Genomic DNA, 19,927 nt, shown 5'->3' with positions numbered 1-19,927 from the left:
ACTAAAGATATAAACACCACAGTTTAATAACTAAAGACCACAGGCACCACATACCACTAACTAAAGATATAAACACCACAGTTTAATAGCTAAAGACCACAGGCACCACATACCACTAACTAAAGATATAAACACCACAGTTTAATAACTAAAGACACAGGCACCACATACCACTAACTAAAGATATAAACACCACAGTTTAATAACTAAAGACCACAGGCACTACATACCACTAACTAAAGATATAAACACCACAGTTTACTAGCTAAAGACCACAGGCACCACATACCACAAACACCACAGTTTAATAACTAAAGACCACAGGCACCACATACCACTAACTAAAGATATAAACACCACAGTTTAATAACTAAAGACCACAGGCACCACATACCACTAACTAAAGATATAAACACCACAGTTTAATAGCTAAAGACCACAGGCACCACATACCACTAACTAACGATATAAACACCACAGTTTAATAGCTAAAGACCACAGGCACCACATACCACTAACTAAAGATATAAACACCACAGTTTAATAACTAAAGACCACAGGCACCACATACCACTAACTAAAGATATAAACACCACAGTTTAATAACTAAAGACCACAGGCACTACATACCACTAACTAAAGATATAAACACCACAGTTTACTAGCTAAAGACCACAGGCACCACATACCACAAACACCACAGTTTAATAACTAAAGACCACAGGCACCACATACCACTAACTAAAGATATAAACACCACAGTTTAATAACTAAAGACCACAGGCACCACATACCACTAACTAAAGATATAAACACCACAGTTTAATAGCTAAAGACCACAGGCACCACATACCACTAACTAACGATATAAACACCACAGTTTAATAGCTAAAGACCACAGGCACCACATACCACTAACTAAAGATATAAACACCACAGTTTAATAACTAAAGACCACAGGCACCACATACCACTAACTAAAGATATAAACACCACAGTTTAATAACTAAAGACCACAGGCACCACATACCACTAACTAAAGATATAAACACCACATTTTAATAGCTAAAGACCACAGGCACCACATACCACTAACTAACAATATAAACACCACAGTTTAATAACTAAAGACCACAGGCACCACATACCACTAACTAAAGATATAAACACCACAGTTTAATAGCTAAAGACCACAGGCACCACATACCACTAACTAACGATATAAACACCACAGTTTAATAGCTAAAGACCACAGGCACCACATACCACTAACTAACGATATAAACACCACAGTTTAATAGCTAAAGACCACAGGCACCACATACCACTAACTAAAGATATAAACACCACAGTTTAATAACTAAAGACCACAGGCACCACATACCACTAACTAAAGATATAAACACCACAGTTTAATAACTAAAGACCACAGGCACCACATACCACTAACTAAAGATATAAACACCACATTTTAATAGCTAAAGACCACAGGCACCACATACCACTAACTAACAATATAAACACCACAGTTTAATAACTAAAGACCACAGGCACCACATACCACTAACTAAAGATACAAACACCACTGTTTAATAACTAAAGACCACAGGCACCACATACCACTAACTAAAGATATAAACACCACAGTTTAATAGCTAAAGACCACAGGCACCACATACCACTAACTAAAGATATAAACACCACAGTTTAATAACTAAAGACCACAGGCACCACATACCACTAACTAAAGATATAAACACCACAGTTTAATAACTAAAGACCACAGGCACTACATACCACTAACTAAAGATATAAACACCACAGTTTACTAGCTAAAGACCACAGGCACCACATACCACAAACACCACAGTTTAATAGCTAAAGACCACAGGCACCACATACCACTAACTAACGATATAAACACCACAGTTTAATAGCTAAAGACCACAGGCACCACATACCACTAACTAAAGATATAAACACCACAGTTTAATAACTAAAGACCACAGGCACCACATACCACTAACTAAAGATATAAACACCACAGTTTAATAACTAAAGACCACAGGCACTACATACCACTAACTAAAGATATAAACACCACAGTTTACTAGCTAAAGACCACAGGCACCACATACCACAAACACCACAGTTTAATAACTAAAGACCACAGGCACCACATACCACTAACTAAAGATATAAACACCACAGTTTAATAACTAAAGACCACAGGCACCACATACCACTAACTAAAGATATAAACACCACAGTTTAATAGCTAAAGACCACAGGCACCACATACCACTAACTAACGATATAAACACCACAGTTTAATAGCTAAAGACCACAGGCACCACATACCACTAACTAAAGATATAAACACCACAGTTTAATAACTAAAGACCACAGGCACCACATACCACTAACTAAAGATACAAACACCACTGTTTAATAACTAAAGACCACAGGCACCACATACCACTAACTAAAGATATAAACACCACAGTTTAATAACTAAAGACCACAGGCACCACATACCACTAACTAAAGATATAAACACCACAGTTTAATAGCTAAAGACCACAGGCACCACATACCACTAACTAACGATATAAACACCACAGTTTAATAGCTAAAGACCACAGGCACCACATACCACTAACTAAAGATATAAACACCACAGTTTAATAACTAAAGACCACAGGCACTACATACCACTAACTAAAGATATAAACACCACAGTTTAATAACTAAAGACCACAGGCACTACATACCACTAACTAAAGATATAAACACCACAGTTTACTAGCTAAAGACCACAGGCACCACATACCACAAACACCACAGTTTAATAACTAAAGACCACAGGCACCACATACCACTAACTAAAGATATAAACACCACAGTTTAATAACTAAAGACCACAGGCACCACATACCACTAACTAAAGATATAAACACCACAGTTTAATAGCTAAAGACCACAGGCACCACATACCACTAACTAACGATATAAACACCACAGTTTAATAGCTAAAGACCACAGGCACCACATACCACTAACTAACAATATAAACACCACAGTTTAATAACTAAAGACCACAGGCACCACATACCACTAACTAAAGATACAAACACCACTGTTTAATAACTAAAGACCACAGGCACCACATACCACTAACTAAAGATATAAACACCACAGTTTAATAGCTAAAGACCACAGGCACTACATACCACTAACTAAAGATATAAACACCACAGTTTACTAGCTAAAGACCACAGGCACCACATACCACAAACACCACAGTTTAATAACTAAAGACCACAGGCACCACATACCACTAACTAAAGATATAAACACCACAGTTTAATAGCTAAAGACCACAGGCACCACATACCACTAACTAAAGATATAAACACCACAGTTTAATAACTAAAGACCACAGGCACCACATACCACTAACTAAAGATACAAACACCACAGTTTACTAGCTAAAGACCACAGGCACCACATACCACAAACACCACAGTTTAATAACTAAAGACCACAGGCACCACATACCACTAACTAAAGATATAAACACCACAGTTTAATAGCTAAAGACCACAGGCACCACATACCACTAACTAAAGATATAAACACCACAGTTTACTAGCTAAAGACCACAGGCACCACATACCACAAACACCACAGTTTAATAACTAAAGACCACAGGCACCACATACCACTAACTAAAGATATAAACACCACAGTTTAATAGCTAAAGACCACAGGCACCACATACCACTAACTAAAGATATAAACACCACAGTTTAATAACTAAAGACCACAGGCACCACATACCACTAACTAAAGATACAAACACCACAGTTTATTAACACAAAAACAGTACACAAACCAAAAACACTTGAAACCACTAACAAAGCACTATACATCATAAACACATTCACAACACTAATAACGTAAACACTACAGACCATAAACATTAACACAAACATTACAGATGCCAAAGTTTATAACAAAGCAACACAGACCACAAAAAAGACTACTTACAAAAATACAACTGATCTTTACCACAAACACCAGAAACTAAACAATTTCAGACTACAATTACAAACACCATAAATACTACCACAGTTTAATAAAACACTTTGTGCCATAAATACAGCCATCACAGACTATAAACACTACAGACCACTACTACAAACAGTTCATATCAGAATCACAAATACTACAGACCACAAACACAAATACACAACCCTACAAACACTACAGGCCATAACCACAAACACTTTAGTCCATAATTTTTTTATAAACACCACAGACCACTGACATAAACACAATAGATCATAAACACAAACACTACAGACCACAAACACCAGAGTTTAATAACAAAACACCACAGGCACCACAAACACCATTGACCACTGACATAAACACAATAGATCATAAACACAAACACTACAGACCACAAACACCAGAGTTGGATAACAAAACACCACAGGCACCACAAACACCATTGACCACTGACATAAACACTATAGATCATAAACACAAACACTACAGACCACAAACACCAGAGTTGGATAACAAAACACCACAAACACCATTGACCACTGACATAAACACTACAGACAACAAACACCGGAGTTTAATAACAAAACATCACAGGCACCACAAACACCATTGACCACTGACATAAACACAATAGATCATAAACACAAACACTACAGACAACAAACACCAGAGTTTAATAACAAAACACCACAGGCACCACAAACACCATTGACCACTGACATAAACACTATAGATCATAAACACAAACACTACAGACAACAAACACCAGCGTTTCATAACAAAACACCACAGGCACCACAAACACCATTGACCACTGACATAAACACTACAGACAACAAACACCGGAGTTTAATAACAAAACACCACAGGCACCACAAACACCATTGACCACTGACATAAACACAATAGATCATAAACACAAACACTACAGACCACAAACACCAGAGTTGGATAACAAAACACCACAGGCACCACAAACACCATTGACCACTGACATAAACACTATAGATCATAAACACAAACACTACAGACCACAAACACCAGAGTTGGATAACAAAACACCACAAACACCATTGACCACTGACATAAACACTACAGACAACAAACACCGGAGTTTAATAACAAAACATCACAGGCACCACAAACACCATTGACCACTGACATAAACACAATAGATCATAAACACAAACACTACAGACAACAAACACCAGAGTTTAATAACAAAACACCACAGGCACCACAAACACCATTGACCACTGACATAAACACTATAGATCATAAACACAAACACTACAGACAACAAACACCAGAGTTTAATAACAAAACACCACAGGCACCACAAACACCATTGACCACTGACATAAACACTATAGATCATAAACACAAACACTACAGACAACAAACACCAGCGTTTCATAACAAAACACCACAGGCACCACAAACACCATTGACCACTGACATAAACACAATAGATCATAAACACAAACCCTACAGACAACAAACACCAGCGTTTCATAACAAAACACCACAGGCACCACAAACACCATTGACCACTGACATAAACACAATAGATCATAAACACAAACACTACAGACCACAAACACCAGAGTTGGATAACAAAACACCACAAACACCATTGACCACTGACATAAACACTACAGACAACAAACACCAGCGTTTCATAACAAAACACCACAGGCACCACAAACACCATTGACCACTGACATAAACACTACAGACAACAAACACCGGAGTTTAATAACAAAACATCACAGGCACCACAAACACCATTGACCACTGACATAAACACTATAGATCATAAACACAAACACTACAGACCACAAACACCACAGACCAACAACCTTAAAGACCACAAATACAGACACTATAGAGCAGCACTAACACCAACAACCAAGCTTCTACGTTCTACTGTCCTTCATCAGTATTTCTTTCTGTCTTTCAGGATAAAACATAGTAATGTGGTGAGGCTGGAAGATTTCTACGAAACCAGAACACACTATTATCTGGTCATGGAACTGTACGTGTTTCATAATACCCTTAATACACGCACACACAATCCTAAACACCTAATATAAGCCATATGCTCAGTGAAACACATGCAGTGTATATACCAATGTTCCTATGTGTGGTTGTGAAGGGTGTCCGGTGGAGAGCTGTTTGACCGTATTCTGGAGCGAGGTTCTTATACAGAGAAAGATGCCAGTTGTGTGATCAAACAGGTCCTGGAGGCCGTTTCCTATCTGCATCAGAACAGCATCGTCCACAGAGACCTGAAGGTACTTTATACACACACAAACACACACACATGTTATATTAGTGCGTTATTAATCTGTGTTTTACTCATCTGTAGCCTGAGAACCTGTTGTACTACAGTCCAGACAAGAACGCCAAGATCATGATCAGTGACTTCGGCCTTTCCAAGATGTCTGACGTGATGTCAACAGCCTGTGGAACGCCGGGATACGTGGGTAAGAATGATTTTACACAAACATTCGCACGATTTTAAGATTAGTTTGAATATTTGTGTTGATTAGTAAAGTTCTGACTCGTGAGTTTGTGTTGTTTTGTCTTCAGCTCCTGAAGTTCTGGCACAGAAACCGTACAGTAAAGCTGTCGACTGCTGGTCCATCGGTGTCATTACATACATCCTGTAAGTCTACATCTGTGTCGTGTATGGAAATAAATGTCAGATCGTATGTTTAGCAGTTTGTTTTCATCATTTGGGATTAGTAAAGTCATTCAGAAAGTGCAACAGTATCTGTATTCACAGATCAGATGTGAACAGAGTGTTTGATATGTGGTCAGTTTTTCATCAAACAATGTTTATTCTGTTTGTTCAGGTTGTGCGGCTACCCGCCATTTTATGAAGAGAAAGAAACACGTCTTTTCTCCAAAATAATGAAGGCAGAATATACGTTTCACTCGCCGTACTGGGATGACATCTCTGAATCAGGTACAGATTAGTAATGCAGCTCTTCGGTCCTGACATCATTAGCCTGATGCTAATTCATCATTGCTTCCCTCAGGACATTCAAATGGGTTTTTAGAACAGCAGGTAAGTGTAGTGTGGTCAACATTACTTGAAGAGACTTTTATATTTTGTTAAATGACACTTAGTCTTCCCAGAAATGTGAGTTTTAAAGCAGTTTTGAACTTTGAAACAACGCAGGTTGCTAACAATCGGCTATATACGGCTATAAGTCATTTGTCAAGAAGGTAAACCGATTACTAGTGTTAGCATTAAAACATTTACTGGGTTAGCATTTAAAAACCCCTGTGAATTCATTTGGGCTCTATGACAACACACTGAACAGAGCTGCGTGTCCCAAAAGCATCACAAACAGATCATTGCACCAGTGTTTTCTACCATCTTCTTTGGTTTATGATGCTGTTGGCAAACGCAGCCCAGTCAATCCTTTCACTCTATGAAATATAATTACTGCCCCCTGCAGGCCTTCAGGTCCATAACACAGGACTCAAATCCTGATGATGTGTTTTCAACTGGTGCTGGTGTCAGCATTCAGATTATATTTAGATTTGTTTGTGAATAACTCTAAATAAACTCTTTTATTTCTGCAGCGAAAGACTTCATCAAACACATGCTGGAGAAAAGCCCACATAAACGCTTCACCACAGATCAAGCGCTCGCTCACCCATGGTGAGAAATCACACTTTATATTTCACTCTAATATTAGAGGAAAACATCAGAGATGAAGTTTGATAGAAAGAAAATGGAGCCAGTTTTTAGGACCATTTAGACCCCCCAAACACACACACGCACACACACACACGTGCACATGCGTGCACACACACACACACACACACACACACGCACACACATGGACACATGCACACACGAGCACACACATACACATACACACACACATGCGCACACACACACACGTGCACGCACACATGCACGCACACACACACATGCACACGCGCACACACATACACACGCGCGCACACATGCACACACACGCACACACATGGACAGACACACATGGACACCCACATACATGCACACACACACACATGCACACGCACACACACACGCGCACACATACACATGGACACACACACGCACACACATACACATGGACAAACACACACACATGCACACACGCGCGCACACACACACATGCACACGCGCACACACATACACACGCGCGCACACATGCACACACACGCACACACATGGACAGACACACATGGACACCCACATACATGCACACACACACACATGCACACGCACACACACACGCGCACACATACACATGGACAAACACACACACATGGACACACACACATGCACACACACACACACATGCATCAATGTATGCATAATAAATACAAATGTTCTGGTGTTTGTGTTCAGGATCATTGGAGACACGGCGCATAATGACAACATTTATCAGTCTGTGTGTGAACAGATGCAGAAGAACTTTGCCAGATCTAAATGGAAGGTGAAAGATGAATGTTAATTTATGAGTGAACTCTATCGCCCCCTGCTGCTCTGTGTGACACTTACATGAGTGTGTGTGTTTGTTTCAGAAAGCCATTAATGCGTCAGTAGTGGTGAGTCACATGCGACGGCTTCAGCTTGCTCACACTGACCCAGCGGTTCCCGAGGTGCCGCCGCTCATCGCGGTTCTGGATGTGTCGTCGCCTGGACCGCCCTCTGACGAGTTCAACACCAACGGAAACCCTTCCTGCAGTCACATGGGCCTGGCGCCTCACAGTGATGTCATCAGGGGGTGTGGCCCGCTCAAGGCCTGTAACAGCGTGCCTATAAACACGCTGGTCGTCACGGAGACGGGACAACATGCATATCACTCAGAGTCCGAGCTGCCCTGCGCCGCTCACGGGTACAGAACCGCTAAAAACTATGTGTGTTTTGACAAAAAATTTTGACGGAAAATTTAATTTATATACTTATCGTTAAAAATGTTATACGATTGGGTAGTCATGTGTAATATATCGTTGGAAAGGTCTCCACGTGTAGAATAAATCCCTCAGAAAATGAAAACCCTCAGAAGCTCATATGTTGAGCACAACAACAGAATTCTCAAGTTTAACTGTTTTGAACTGGACACACTGTCTTAAACACTCTCTTAATCAATGACAATGATCGAATATAATAATAAATTGGAATAATATATTGGCCACTGCTATTCTAAACAGTCTTTCATTTGGCTTGGAATTAGGGACATGTGGTAGGGACATGTGTTAGGGACATGTGTTTAGGGACATGTGGTAGGGACATGTGTTTAGGGACATGTGGTAGGGACATGTGTTAGGGACACGTGGTTAGGGACACGTGGTTAGGGACACGTGTTTAGGGACACGTGGTTAGGGACACGTGGTTAGGGACACGTGTTTAGGGACACGTGGTTAGGGACACGTGGTTAGGGACACGTGTGAGGGACACGTGTGGTTAGGGACATGTGTTTAAGGACACGTGTTTGGGACACGTGTTTAGGGACACATGTGAAGGACATGTGGTTAGGGACATGTGGTTAGGGACATGTGGTTAGGGACACGTGTGAAGGACATGTGGTTAGGGACATGTGTTTAGGGACATGTGTTAGGGACACGTGGTTAGGGACACGTGTTTGGGACACGTGTTTAGGGACACGTGTGAAGGACATGTGTTTAGGGACATGTGTTTAGGGATATGTGTTAGGGACACGTGGTTAGGGACATGTGTTAGGGACACGTGTGAAGGACATGTGTTTAGGGACACGTGTGAAGGACATGTGTTTAGGGACATGTGTTTAGGGACACGTGTGAAGGACATGTGTTTAGGGACATGTGTTTAGGGACATGTGTTTAGGGACACGTGTGAAGGACATGTGTTTAGGGACACGTGGTTAGGGACATGTGTTAGGGACACGTGGTTAGGGACACATGGTTAGGGACATGTGTTAGGGACACGTGGTTAGGGACACGTGGTTAGGGACATGTGTTAGGGACACGTGTTAGGGACACGTGTTTAGGGACACGTGTGAAGGACATGTGTTTAGGGACATGTGTTAGGGACATGTGTTAGGGACACGTGGTTAGGGACACGTGGTTAGGGACATGTGTTAGGGACACGTGTTTGGGACACGTGTTTAGGGACACGTGTGAAGGACACGTGTTTAGGGACATGTGTTTAGGGACATGTGTTAGGGACACGTGGTTAGGGACACGTGGTTAGGGACATGTGTTAGGGACACGTGTTTGGGACACGTGTTTAGGGACATGTGTTTAGGGACATGTGTTTAGGGACATGTGTTTAGGGACATGTGTTAGGGACACGTGGTTAGGGACACGTGGTTAGGGACATGTCTAATTTAGTGCATGTGAACGCTGCATTGATCAGTGCTTGCGACAGGAAGTTCATTGGCTTGTTCTGTGTGTTTCAGATCAGAGAGAATGACACATGGTATAGATGGGCGTGGACGGTCCCTGCAGACTGGAGTCTGCTCTGTGATGTAATCAGCTGACTGTTGATTGACAGCTGTCACTCAATTTAAGTGAGTTATTACACAATCTTTCTTTCTATTAGCTTTGTTTCTGAGACATCAGTCTTGATTGTAATTGAAACACACTTTTATAAAGACTTAAATTCAGATGTTCATCTGGTTAAATGGACAGGTTCAGTGTGTAAATATATGCAGCTTATAGCGATGACCACTTGTTGCTTTGTCACATGTCTGGTTAGATCTCAGTGAATGAATGTCTCTTACTCTGTGTCTCAGATTGTCCTGCTGTTGTTGGATGATGAAGATGTTGTGTGAGTTTCTCTGGGGGTCCCACGACTGAAGGACTCGCTACCTGAATTGAGAGCTGTGCGAGTGCCAACCGCACACACACACACACACACACACACACACACACACACACACACACACACACACACACACACACACACTCTCTCTCCTGTGAATATGTCGTTTGTATGTATTCAGGAGACTGTGAATATAATTTCACTCAGGAATTCAGTCTGATGCAGCGTTGAGACCGTCGGCTGTTTATTTTCATATTTCTGCTGTTCATATTCATGTAGAATATTCATATTTGGGCTTATCTTGGGAAGACTTGGCATGCTGTGATTCACATGTGATGTCGGATCATACTGGATGTGCCACTGTTACACTGTAATACTTTCTTTATTGAAACAAAGACTTGCACTCATTGATATAATCTTGAGATGTTTATATGATATTATATGATATGAATGTAGTCTTATTCAAATAAAAGTGAATTTAGGGGCTTATTAAAGTGTTAAGACACACCTCTGCTGTAACCTACATGACAGTGCTGTTAATCTGTGTAATAAAGGTGTTTATGCACTTCACTGAATGTCCACTGGATGTCACCACAACATCATTTCACTGGACACATTCACTTCATCAGTTTAATTATAGCAATGAATGAAATGCATTATGGGGGATATTGTGGTAAAAGTCACAGTTGTAGATCAGTTTAACATTTCCATGATTATTGTACAGAAGACAACAGAATAGAGAACAACACACTTGACTGTTTTTGAGTTGTTTACGACAAACGCAGCGAGCAGATCAGAATCTTTCAGTGCCTCTACCTTAAAGATATGCTCTATGGAGTTATATTAGTGCCACAATTCTGTTAAAAAACATTTCTGTGAGCGCAAGATGATATTTTGAGCATGCAAAAAGGTATTTTGCACACAGAGTGGGTAATTTAAGAAGAAGAGCAAATTCACATTCAAATAAACTTTATTCAAGCACAAAAAACATTTTCGTTTGCTCAAAATCTATCTTTGCCAGAAGACACATTGCTTTACAAGACTGAGTTCAGGCATGTGCAAAAGAATACGCACTAAAAATATCATCTTGCAAGTGCAGACATTTTATTGTAACAAGTTGCAGAGGCCGATTGACAAATGTGGGCTAGTCCTACACAAGATTCTGTTTTCACTACATATGCACCCTCTGGGGTCCGTATTGGGCTCTATTCTGTTTTCACTACATATGCTCCCTCTGGGGTCCGTATTGGGCTCTATTCTGTCTTCACTACATATGCTCCCTCTGGGGTCCATATTGGGTTCTATTCTGTCTTCACTACATATGCTCCCTCTGGGGTCCATATTGGGTTCTATTCTGTTTTCACTACATATACGCCCTCTGGGGTCCATATTGGGTTCTATTCTGTTTTCACTACATATGCGCCCTCTGGGGTCCATATTGGGTTCTATTCTGTTTTCACTACATATGCTCCCTCTGGGGTCCATATTGGGTTCTATTCTGTTTTCACTACATATGCACCCTTTGGGGTCCGTGATTGGGCTCTATTCTGTTTTCACTACATATGCCCTCTGGGGTCCGTGTTGGGTTCTATTCTGTTTTCACTACATATGCACCCTTTGGGGTCCGTATTGGGCTCTATTCTGTTTTCACTACATATGCATCCTCTGGGGTCCGTATTGGGCTCTATTCTGTTTTCACTACATATGCATCCTCTGGGGTCCGTATTGGGCTCTATTCTGTTTTCACTACATATGCACCCTCTGGGGTCCGTATTGGGCTCTATTCTGTCTTCACTACATATGCACCCTCTGGGGTCCATATTGGGTTCTATTCTGTCTTCACTACATATGCGTCCTCTGGGGTCCATATTGGGTTCTATTCTGTTTTCACTACATATGCGCCCTCTGGGGTCCGTGTTGGGTTCTATTCTGTTTTCACTACATATGCGCCCTCTGGGGTCCGTATTGGGTTCTATTCTGTTTTCACTACATATGCGCCCTCTGGGGTCCGTATTGGGTTCTATTCTGTTTTCACTACATATGCGTCCTCTGGGGTCCGTATTGGGTTCTATTCTGTTTTCACTACATATGCACCTTTGGGGTCCGTATTGGGTTCTATTCTGTTTTCACTACATATGCACCCTTTGGGGTCCGTATTGGGCTCTATTCTGTCTTCACTACATATGCGCCCTCTGGGGTCCATATTGGGTTCTATTCTGTTTTCACTACATATGCTCCCTCTGGGGTCCATATTGGGTTCTATTCTGTTTTCACTACATATGCACCCTTTGGGGTCCGTATTGGGCTCTATTCTGTTTTCACTACATATGCGCCCTCTGGGGTCCGTGTTGGGTTCTATTCTGTTTTCACTACATATGCACCCTTTGGGGTCCATATTGGGTTCTATTCTGTTTTCACTACATATGCGCCCTCTGGGGTCCGTATTGGGTTCTATTCTGTTTTCACTACATATGCGCCCTCTGGGGTCCGTATTGGGTTCTATTCTGTTTTCACTACATATGCACCCTCTGGGGTCCGTATTGGGCTCTATTCTGTCTTCACTACATATGCACCCTCTGGGGTCCATATTGGGTTCTATTCTGTCTTCACTACATATGCGTCCTCTGGGGTCCATATTGGGTTCTATTCTGTTTTCACTACATATGCGCCCTCTGGGGTCCGTGTTGGGTTCTATTCTGTTTTCACTACATATGCGCCCTCTGGGGTCCGTATTGGGTTCTATTCTGTTTTCACTACATATGCGCCCTCTGGGGTCCGTATTGGGTTCTATTCTGTTTTCACTACATATGCGCCCTCTGGGGTCCGTATTGGGTTCTATTCTGTTTTCACTACATATGCGTCCTCTGGGGTCCGTATTGGGTTCTATTCTGTTTTCACTACATATGCGCCCTCTGGGGTCCGTATTGGGCTCTATTCTGTTTTCACTACATATGCTCCCTCTGGAGTCCGTATCGGGTTCTATTCTGTTTTCACTACATATGCACCCTTTGGGGTCCGTATTGGGCTCTATTCTGTTTTCACTACATATGCGCCCTTTGGGGTCCGTATTGGGTTCTATTCTGTCTTCACTACATATGCGCCTTCTGGGGTCCATATTGGGCTCTATTCTGTTTTCACTACATATACTCCCTCTGGGGTCCATATTGGGTTCTATTCTGTTTTCACTACATATACTCCCTCTGGGGTCCATATTGGGTTCTATTCTGTTTTCACTACATATGCACCCTCTGGGGTCCGTGTTGGGTTCTATTCTGTTTTCACTACATATGCTCCCTCTGGGGTCCATATTGGGTTCTATTCTGTTTTCACTACATATGCACCCTCTGGGGTCCGTATTGGGCTCTATTCTGTTTTCACTACATATGCTCCCTCTGGGGTCCGTATTGGGCTCTATTCTGTTTTCACTACATATGCTCCCTCTGGGGTCCGTATTGGGCTCTATTCTGTCTTCACTACATATGCTCCCTCTGGGGTCCATATTGGGTTCTATTCTGTCTTCACTACATATGCTCCCTCTGGGGTCCATATTGGGTTCTATTCTGTTTTCACTACATATGCGCCCTCTGGGGTCCATATTGGGTTCTATTCTGTTTTCACTACATATGCGCCCTCTGGGGTCCATATTGGGTTCTATTCTGTTTTCACTACATATGCTCCCTCTGGGGTCCATATTGGGTTCTATTCTGTTTTCACTACATATGCACCCTTTGGGGTCCGTATTGGGCTCTATTCTGTTTTCACTACATATGCGCCCTCTGGGGTCCGTGTTGGGTTCTATTCTGTTTTCACTACATATGCACCCTTTGGGGTCCATATTGGGTTCTATTCTGTTTTCACTACATATGCGCCCTCTGGGGTCCGTATTGGGTTCTATTCTGTTTTCACTACATATGCGCCCTCTGGGGTCCGTGTTGGGTTCTATTCTGTTTTCACTACATATGCACCCTCTGGGGTCCGTGTTGGGCTCTATTCTGTCTTCACTACATATGCACCCTCTGGGGTCCATATTGGGTTCTATTCTGTCTTCACTACATATGCGCCCTCTGGGGTCCATATTGGGTTCTATTCTGTTTTCACTACATATGCGCCCTCTGGGGTCCGTGTTGGGTTCTATTCTGTTTTCACTACATATGCGCCCTCTGGGGTCCGTATTGGGTTCTATTCTGTTTTCACTACATATGCGCCCTCTGGGGTCCGTGATTGGGTTCTATTCTGTTTTCACTACATATGCGTCCTCTGGGGTCCGTATTGGGTTCTATTCTGTTTTCACTACATATGCACCTTTGGGGTCCGTATTGGGTTCTATTCTGTTTTCACTACATATGCACCCTTTGGGGTCCGTATTGGGCTCTATTCTGTCTTCACTACATATGCGCCCTCTGGGGTCCATATTGGGTTCTATTCTGTTTTCACTACATATGCTCCCTCTGGGGTCCATATTGGGTTCTATTCTGTTTTCACTACATATGCACCCTTTGGGGTCCGTATTGGGCTCTATTCTGTTTTCACTACATATGCGCCCTCTGGGGTCCGTGTTGGGTTCTATTCTGTTTTCACTACATATGCACCCTTTGGGGTCCATATTGGGTTCTATTCTGTTTTCACTACATATGCGCCCTCTGGGGTCCGTATTGGGTTCTATTCTGTTTTCACTACATATGCGCCCTCTGGGGTCCGTATTGGGTTCTATTCTGTTTTCACTACATATGCACCCTCTGGGGTCCGTATTGGGCTCTATTCTGTCTTCACTACATATGCACCCTCTGGGGTCCATATTGGGTTCTATTCTGTCTTCACTACATATGCGTCCTCTGGGGTCCATATTGGGTTCTATTCTGTTTTCACTACATATGCCCTCTGGGGTCCGTGTTGGGTTCTATTCTGTTTTCACTACATATGCGCCCTCTGGGGTCCGTGATTGGGTTCTATTCTGTTTTCACTACATATGCGCCCTCTGGGGTCCGTGTTGGGTTCTATTCTGTTTTCACTACATATGCGCCCTCTGGGGTCCGTATTGGGTTCTATTCTGTTTTCACTACATATGCGCCCTCTGGGGTCCGTATTGGGTTCTATTCTGTTTTCACTACATATGCGCCCTCTGGGGTCCGTATTGGGCTCTATTCTGTTTTCACTACATATGCTCCCTCTGGAGTCCGTGATCGGGTTCTATTCTGTTTTCACTACATATGCACCCTTTGGGGTCCGTATTGGGCTCTATTCTGTTTTCACTACATATGCCCTTTGGGGTCCGTATTGGGTTCTATTCTGTCTTCACTACATATGCGCCTTCTGGGGTCCATATTGGGCTCTATTCTGTTTTCACTACATATACTCCCTCTGGGGTCCATATTGGGTTCTATTCTGTTTTCACTACATATACTCCCTCTGGGGTCCATATTGGGTTCTATTCTGTTTTCACTACATATGCACCCTCTGGGGTCCGTGTTGGGTTCTATTCTGTTTTCACTACATATGCTCCCTCTGGGGTCCATATTGGGTTCTATTCTGTTTTCACTACATATGCACCCTCTGGGGTCCGTATTGGGCTCTATTCTGTTTTCACTACATATGCTCCCTCTGGGGTCCGTATTGGGCTCTATTCTGTTTTCACTACATATGCACCCTCTGGGGTCCATATTGGGTTCTATTCTGTTTTCACTACATATGCACCCTCTGGGGTCCGTATTGGGCTCTATTCTGTTTTCACTACATATGCTCCCTCTGGGGTCCGTGTTGGGCTCTATTCTGTTTTCACTACATATGCTCCCTCTGGGGTCCGTGTTGGGCTCTATTCTGTTTTCACTACATATGCTCCCTCTGGGGTCCATATTGGGTTCTATTCTGTTTTCACTACATATGCACCCTCTGGGGTCCGTATTGGGCTCTATTCTGTTTTCACTACATATGCTCCCTCTGGGGTCCGTATTGGGCTCTATTCTGTTTTCACTACATATGCTCCCTCTGGGGTCCATATTGGGTTCTATTCTGTTTTCACTACATATGCACCCTCTGGGGTCCGTATTGGGCTCTATTCTGTTTTCACTACATATGCACCCTTTGGGGTCCATATTGGGCTCTATTCTGTTTTCACTACATATGCGCCCTCTGGGGTCCGTATTGGGTTCTATTCTGTTTTCACTACATATGCACCCTTTGGGGTCCATATTGGGCTCTATTCTGTCTTCACTACATATGCGCCCTCTGGGGTCCGTATTGGGTTCTATTCTGTTTTCACTACATATGCACCCTTTGGGGTCCATATTGGGCTCTATTCTGTTTTCACTACATATGCACCCTTTGGGGTCCGTGTTGGGTTCTATTCTGTTTTCACTACATATGCACCCTCTGGGGTCCGTGTTGGGTTCTATTCTGTTTTCACTACATATGCACCCTCTGGGGTCCATATTGGGTTCTATTCTGTCTTCACTACATATGCGCCCTCTGGGGTCCGTATTGGGTTCTATTCTGTCTTCACTACATATGCGCCCTCTGGGGTCCGTGTTGGGTTCTATTCTGTTTTCACTACATATGCACCCTCTGGGGTCCATATTGGGCTCTATTCTGTCTTCACTACATATACTCCCTCTGGGGTCCATATTGGGTTCTATTCTGTTTTCACTACATATGCGCCCTTTGGGGTCCGTATTGGGTTCTATTCTGTTTTCACTACATATGCTCCCTCTGGAGTCCGTATCGGGTTCTATTCTGTTTTCACTACATATGCACCCTCTGGGGTCCATATTGGGCTCTATTCTGTTTTCACTACATATGCGCCCTTTGGGGTCCGTATTGGGTTCTATTCTGTCTTCACTACATATACTCCCTCTGGGGTCCATATTGGGTTCTATTCTGTTTTCACTACATATACTCCCTCTGGGGTCCATATTGGGTTCTATTCTGTTTTCACTACATATGCTCCCTCTGGAGTCCGTATCGGGTTCTATTCTGTTTTCACTACATATGCACCCTTTGGGGTCCGTATTGGGCTCTATTCTGTTTTCACTACATATGCGCCCTTTGGGGTCCGTATTGGGTTCTATTCTGTCTTCACTACATATACTCCCTCTGGGGTCCATATTGGGCTCTATTCTGTTTTCACTACATATGCACCCTCTGGGGTCCGTATTGGGTTCTATTCTGTCTTCACTACATATGCGCCCTCTGGGGTCCGTGTTGGGTTCTATTCTGTTTTCACTACATATGCACCCTCTGGGGTCCATATTGGGTTCTATTCTGTCTTCACTACATATGCGCCCTCTGGGGTCCGTATTGGGTTCTATTCTGTCTTCACTACATATGCGCCCTCTGGGGTCCGTGTTGGGTTCTATTCTGTTTTCACTACATATGCACCCTCTGGGGTCCATATTGGGCTCTATTCTGTCTTCACTACATATACTCCCTCTGGGGTCCATATTGGGTTCTATTCTGTTTTCACTACATATGCTCCCTCTGGGGTCCATATTGGGTTCTATTCTGTTTTCACTACATATGCTCCCTCTGGGGTCCATATTGGGTTCTATTCTGTTTTCACTACATATGCTCCCTCTGGGGTCCGTATTGGGCTCTATTCTGTTTTCACTACATATGCTCCCTCTGGGGTCCATATTGGGTTCTATTCTGTCTTCACTACATATGCACCCTTTGGGGTCCATATTGGGTTCTATTCTGTCTTCACTACATATGCACCCTTTGGGGTCCATATTGGGCTCTATTCTGTTTTCACTACATATGCACCCTTTGGGGTCCATATTGGGCTCTATTCTGTTTTCACTACATATGCACCCTTTGGGGTCCGTATTGGGCTCTATTCTGTTTTCACTACATATGCGCCCTCTGGGGTCCGTATTGGGTTCTATTCTGTTTTCACTACATATGCTCCCTCTGGGGTCCATATTGGGTTCTATTCTGTCTTCACTACATATGCACCCTTTGGGGTCCATATTGGGTTCTATTCTGTCTTCACTACATATGCACCTTTGGGGTCCGTATTGGGCTCTATTCTGTTTTCACTACATATGCGCCCTCTGGGGTCCGTATTGGGTTCTATTCTGTTTTCACTACATATGCGTCCTCTGGGGTCCATATTGGGTTCTATTCTGTCTTCACTACATATGCACCCTTTGGGGTCCATATTGGGCTCTATTCTGTTTTCACTACATATGCACCCTTTGGGGTCCGTATTGGGCTCTATTCTGTTTTCACTACATATGCGCCCTCTGGGGTCCGTATTGGGTTCTATTCTGTTTTCACTACATATGCTCCCTCTGGGGTCCGTATCGGGTTCTATTCTGTTTTCACTACATATGCACCCTCTGGGGTCCGTATTGGGCTCTATTCTGTTTTCACTACATATGCTCCCTCTGGGGTCCGTATCGGGTTCTATTCTGTTTTCACTACATATGCACCCTCTGGGGTCCGTATTGGGCTCTATTCTGTTTTCACTACATATGCATCCTCTGGGGTCCGTATTGGGCTCTATTCTGTTTTCACTACATATGCACCCTTTGGGGTCCGTATTGGGTTCTATTCTGTTTTCACTACATATGCTCCCTCTGGGGTCCGTATTGGGTTCTATTCTGTCTTCACTACATATGCACCCTTTGGGGTCCGTATTGGGTTCTATTCTGTCTTCACTACATATGCACCCTTTGGGGTCCGTATTGGGTTCTATTCTGTTTTCACTACATATGCTCCCTCTGGGGTCCGTATTGGGTTCTATTCTGTCTTCACTACATATGCACCCTTTGGGGTCCGTATCGGGTTCTATTCTGTTTTCACTACATATGCACCCTTTGGGGTCCGTATTGGGTTCTATTCTGTTTTCACTACATATGCTCCCTCTGGGGTCCGTATCGGGTTCTATTCTGTTTTCACTACATATGCACCCTTTGGGGTCCATATTGGGCTCTATTCTGTTTTCACTACATATGCACCCTTTGGGGTCCATATTGGGCTCTATTCTGTTTTCACTACATATGCACCCTTTGGGGTCCGTATTGGGCTCTATTCTGTTTTCACTACATATGCGCCTTC

At 42.8% G+C, this 19,927-nt stretch overlaps 1 protein-coding gene across 1 annotated transcript in view; it reads left to right on the top strand.

Annotated features, from left to right (window-relative positions):
- LOC127639335 (calcium/calmodulin-dependent protein kinase type 1D-like) overlaps positions 1-11,394 on the top strand; it is a 16,010-nt gene extending 4,616 nt beyond the window's left edge. The window contains exons 4-13 of the mRNA XM_052121269.1: positions 6,041-6,115; positions 6,236-6,374; positions 6,449-6,566; positions 6,673-6,748; positions 6,939-7,051; positions 7,678-7,756; positions 8,477-8,564; positions 8,653-8,966; positions 10,509-10,619; positions 10,845-11,394. Of these exons, the coding sequence (XP_051977229.1) occupies positions 6,041-6,115; positions 6,236-6,374; positions 6,449-6,566; positions 6,673-6,748; positions 6,939-7,051; positions 7,678-7,756; positions 8,477-8,564; positions 8,653-8,966; positions 10,509-10,581 (1,075 nt within the window). The 3' untranslated portion in view covers positions 10,582-10,619; positions 10,845-11,394. The remainder of the gene's footprint in view (positions 1-6,040; positions 6,116-6,235; positions 6,375-6,448; positions 6,567-6,672; positions 6,749-6,938; positions 7,052-7,677; positions 7,757-8,476; positions 8,565-8,652; positions 8,967-10,508; positions 10,620-10,844) is intronic.
- Positions 11,395-19,927: the final 8,533 nt, after the last annotated feature.

The sequence above is a fragment of the Xyrauchen texanus genome, chromosome 48 (assembly GCF_025860055.1).
Source record: "Xyrauchen texanus isolate HMW12.3.18 chromosome 48, RBS_HiC_50CHRs, whole genome shotgun sequence".
Classification (NCBI taxonomy): Eukaryota; Metazoa; Chordata; class Actinopteri; order Cypriniformes; family Catostomidae; genus Xyrauchen; species Xyrauchen texanus.
This window is presented reverse-complemented; position numbering and strand designations above follow the sequence as displayed.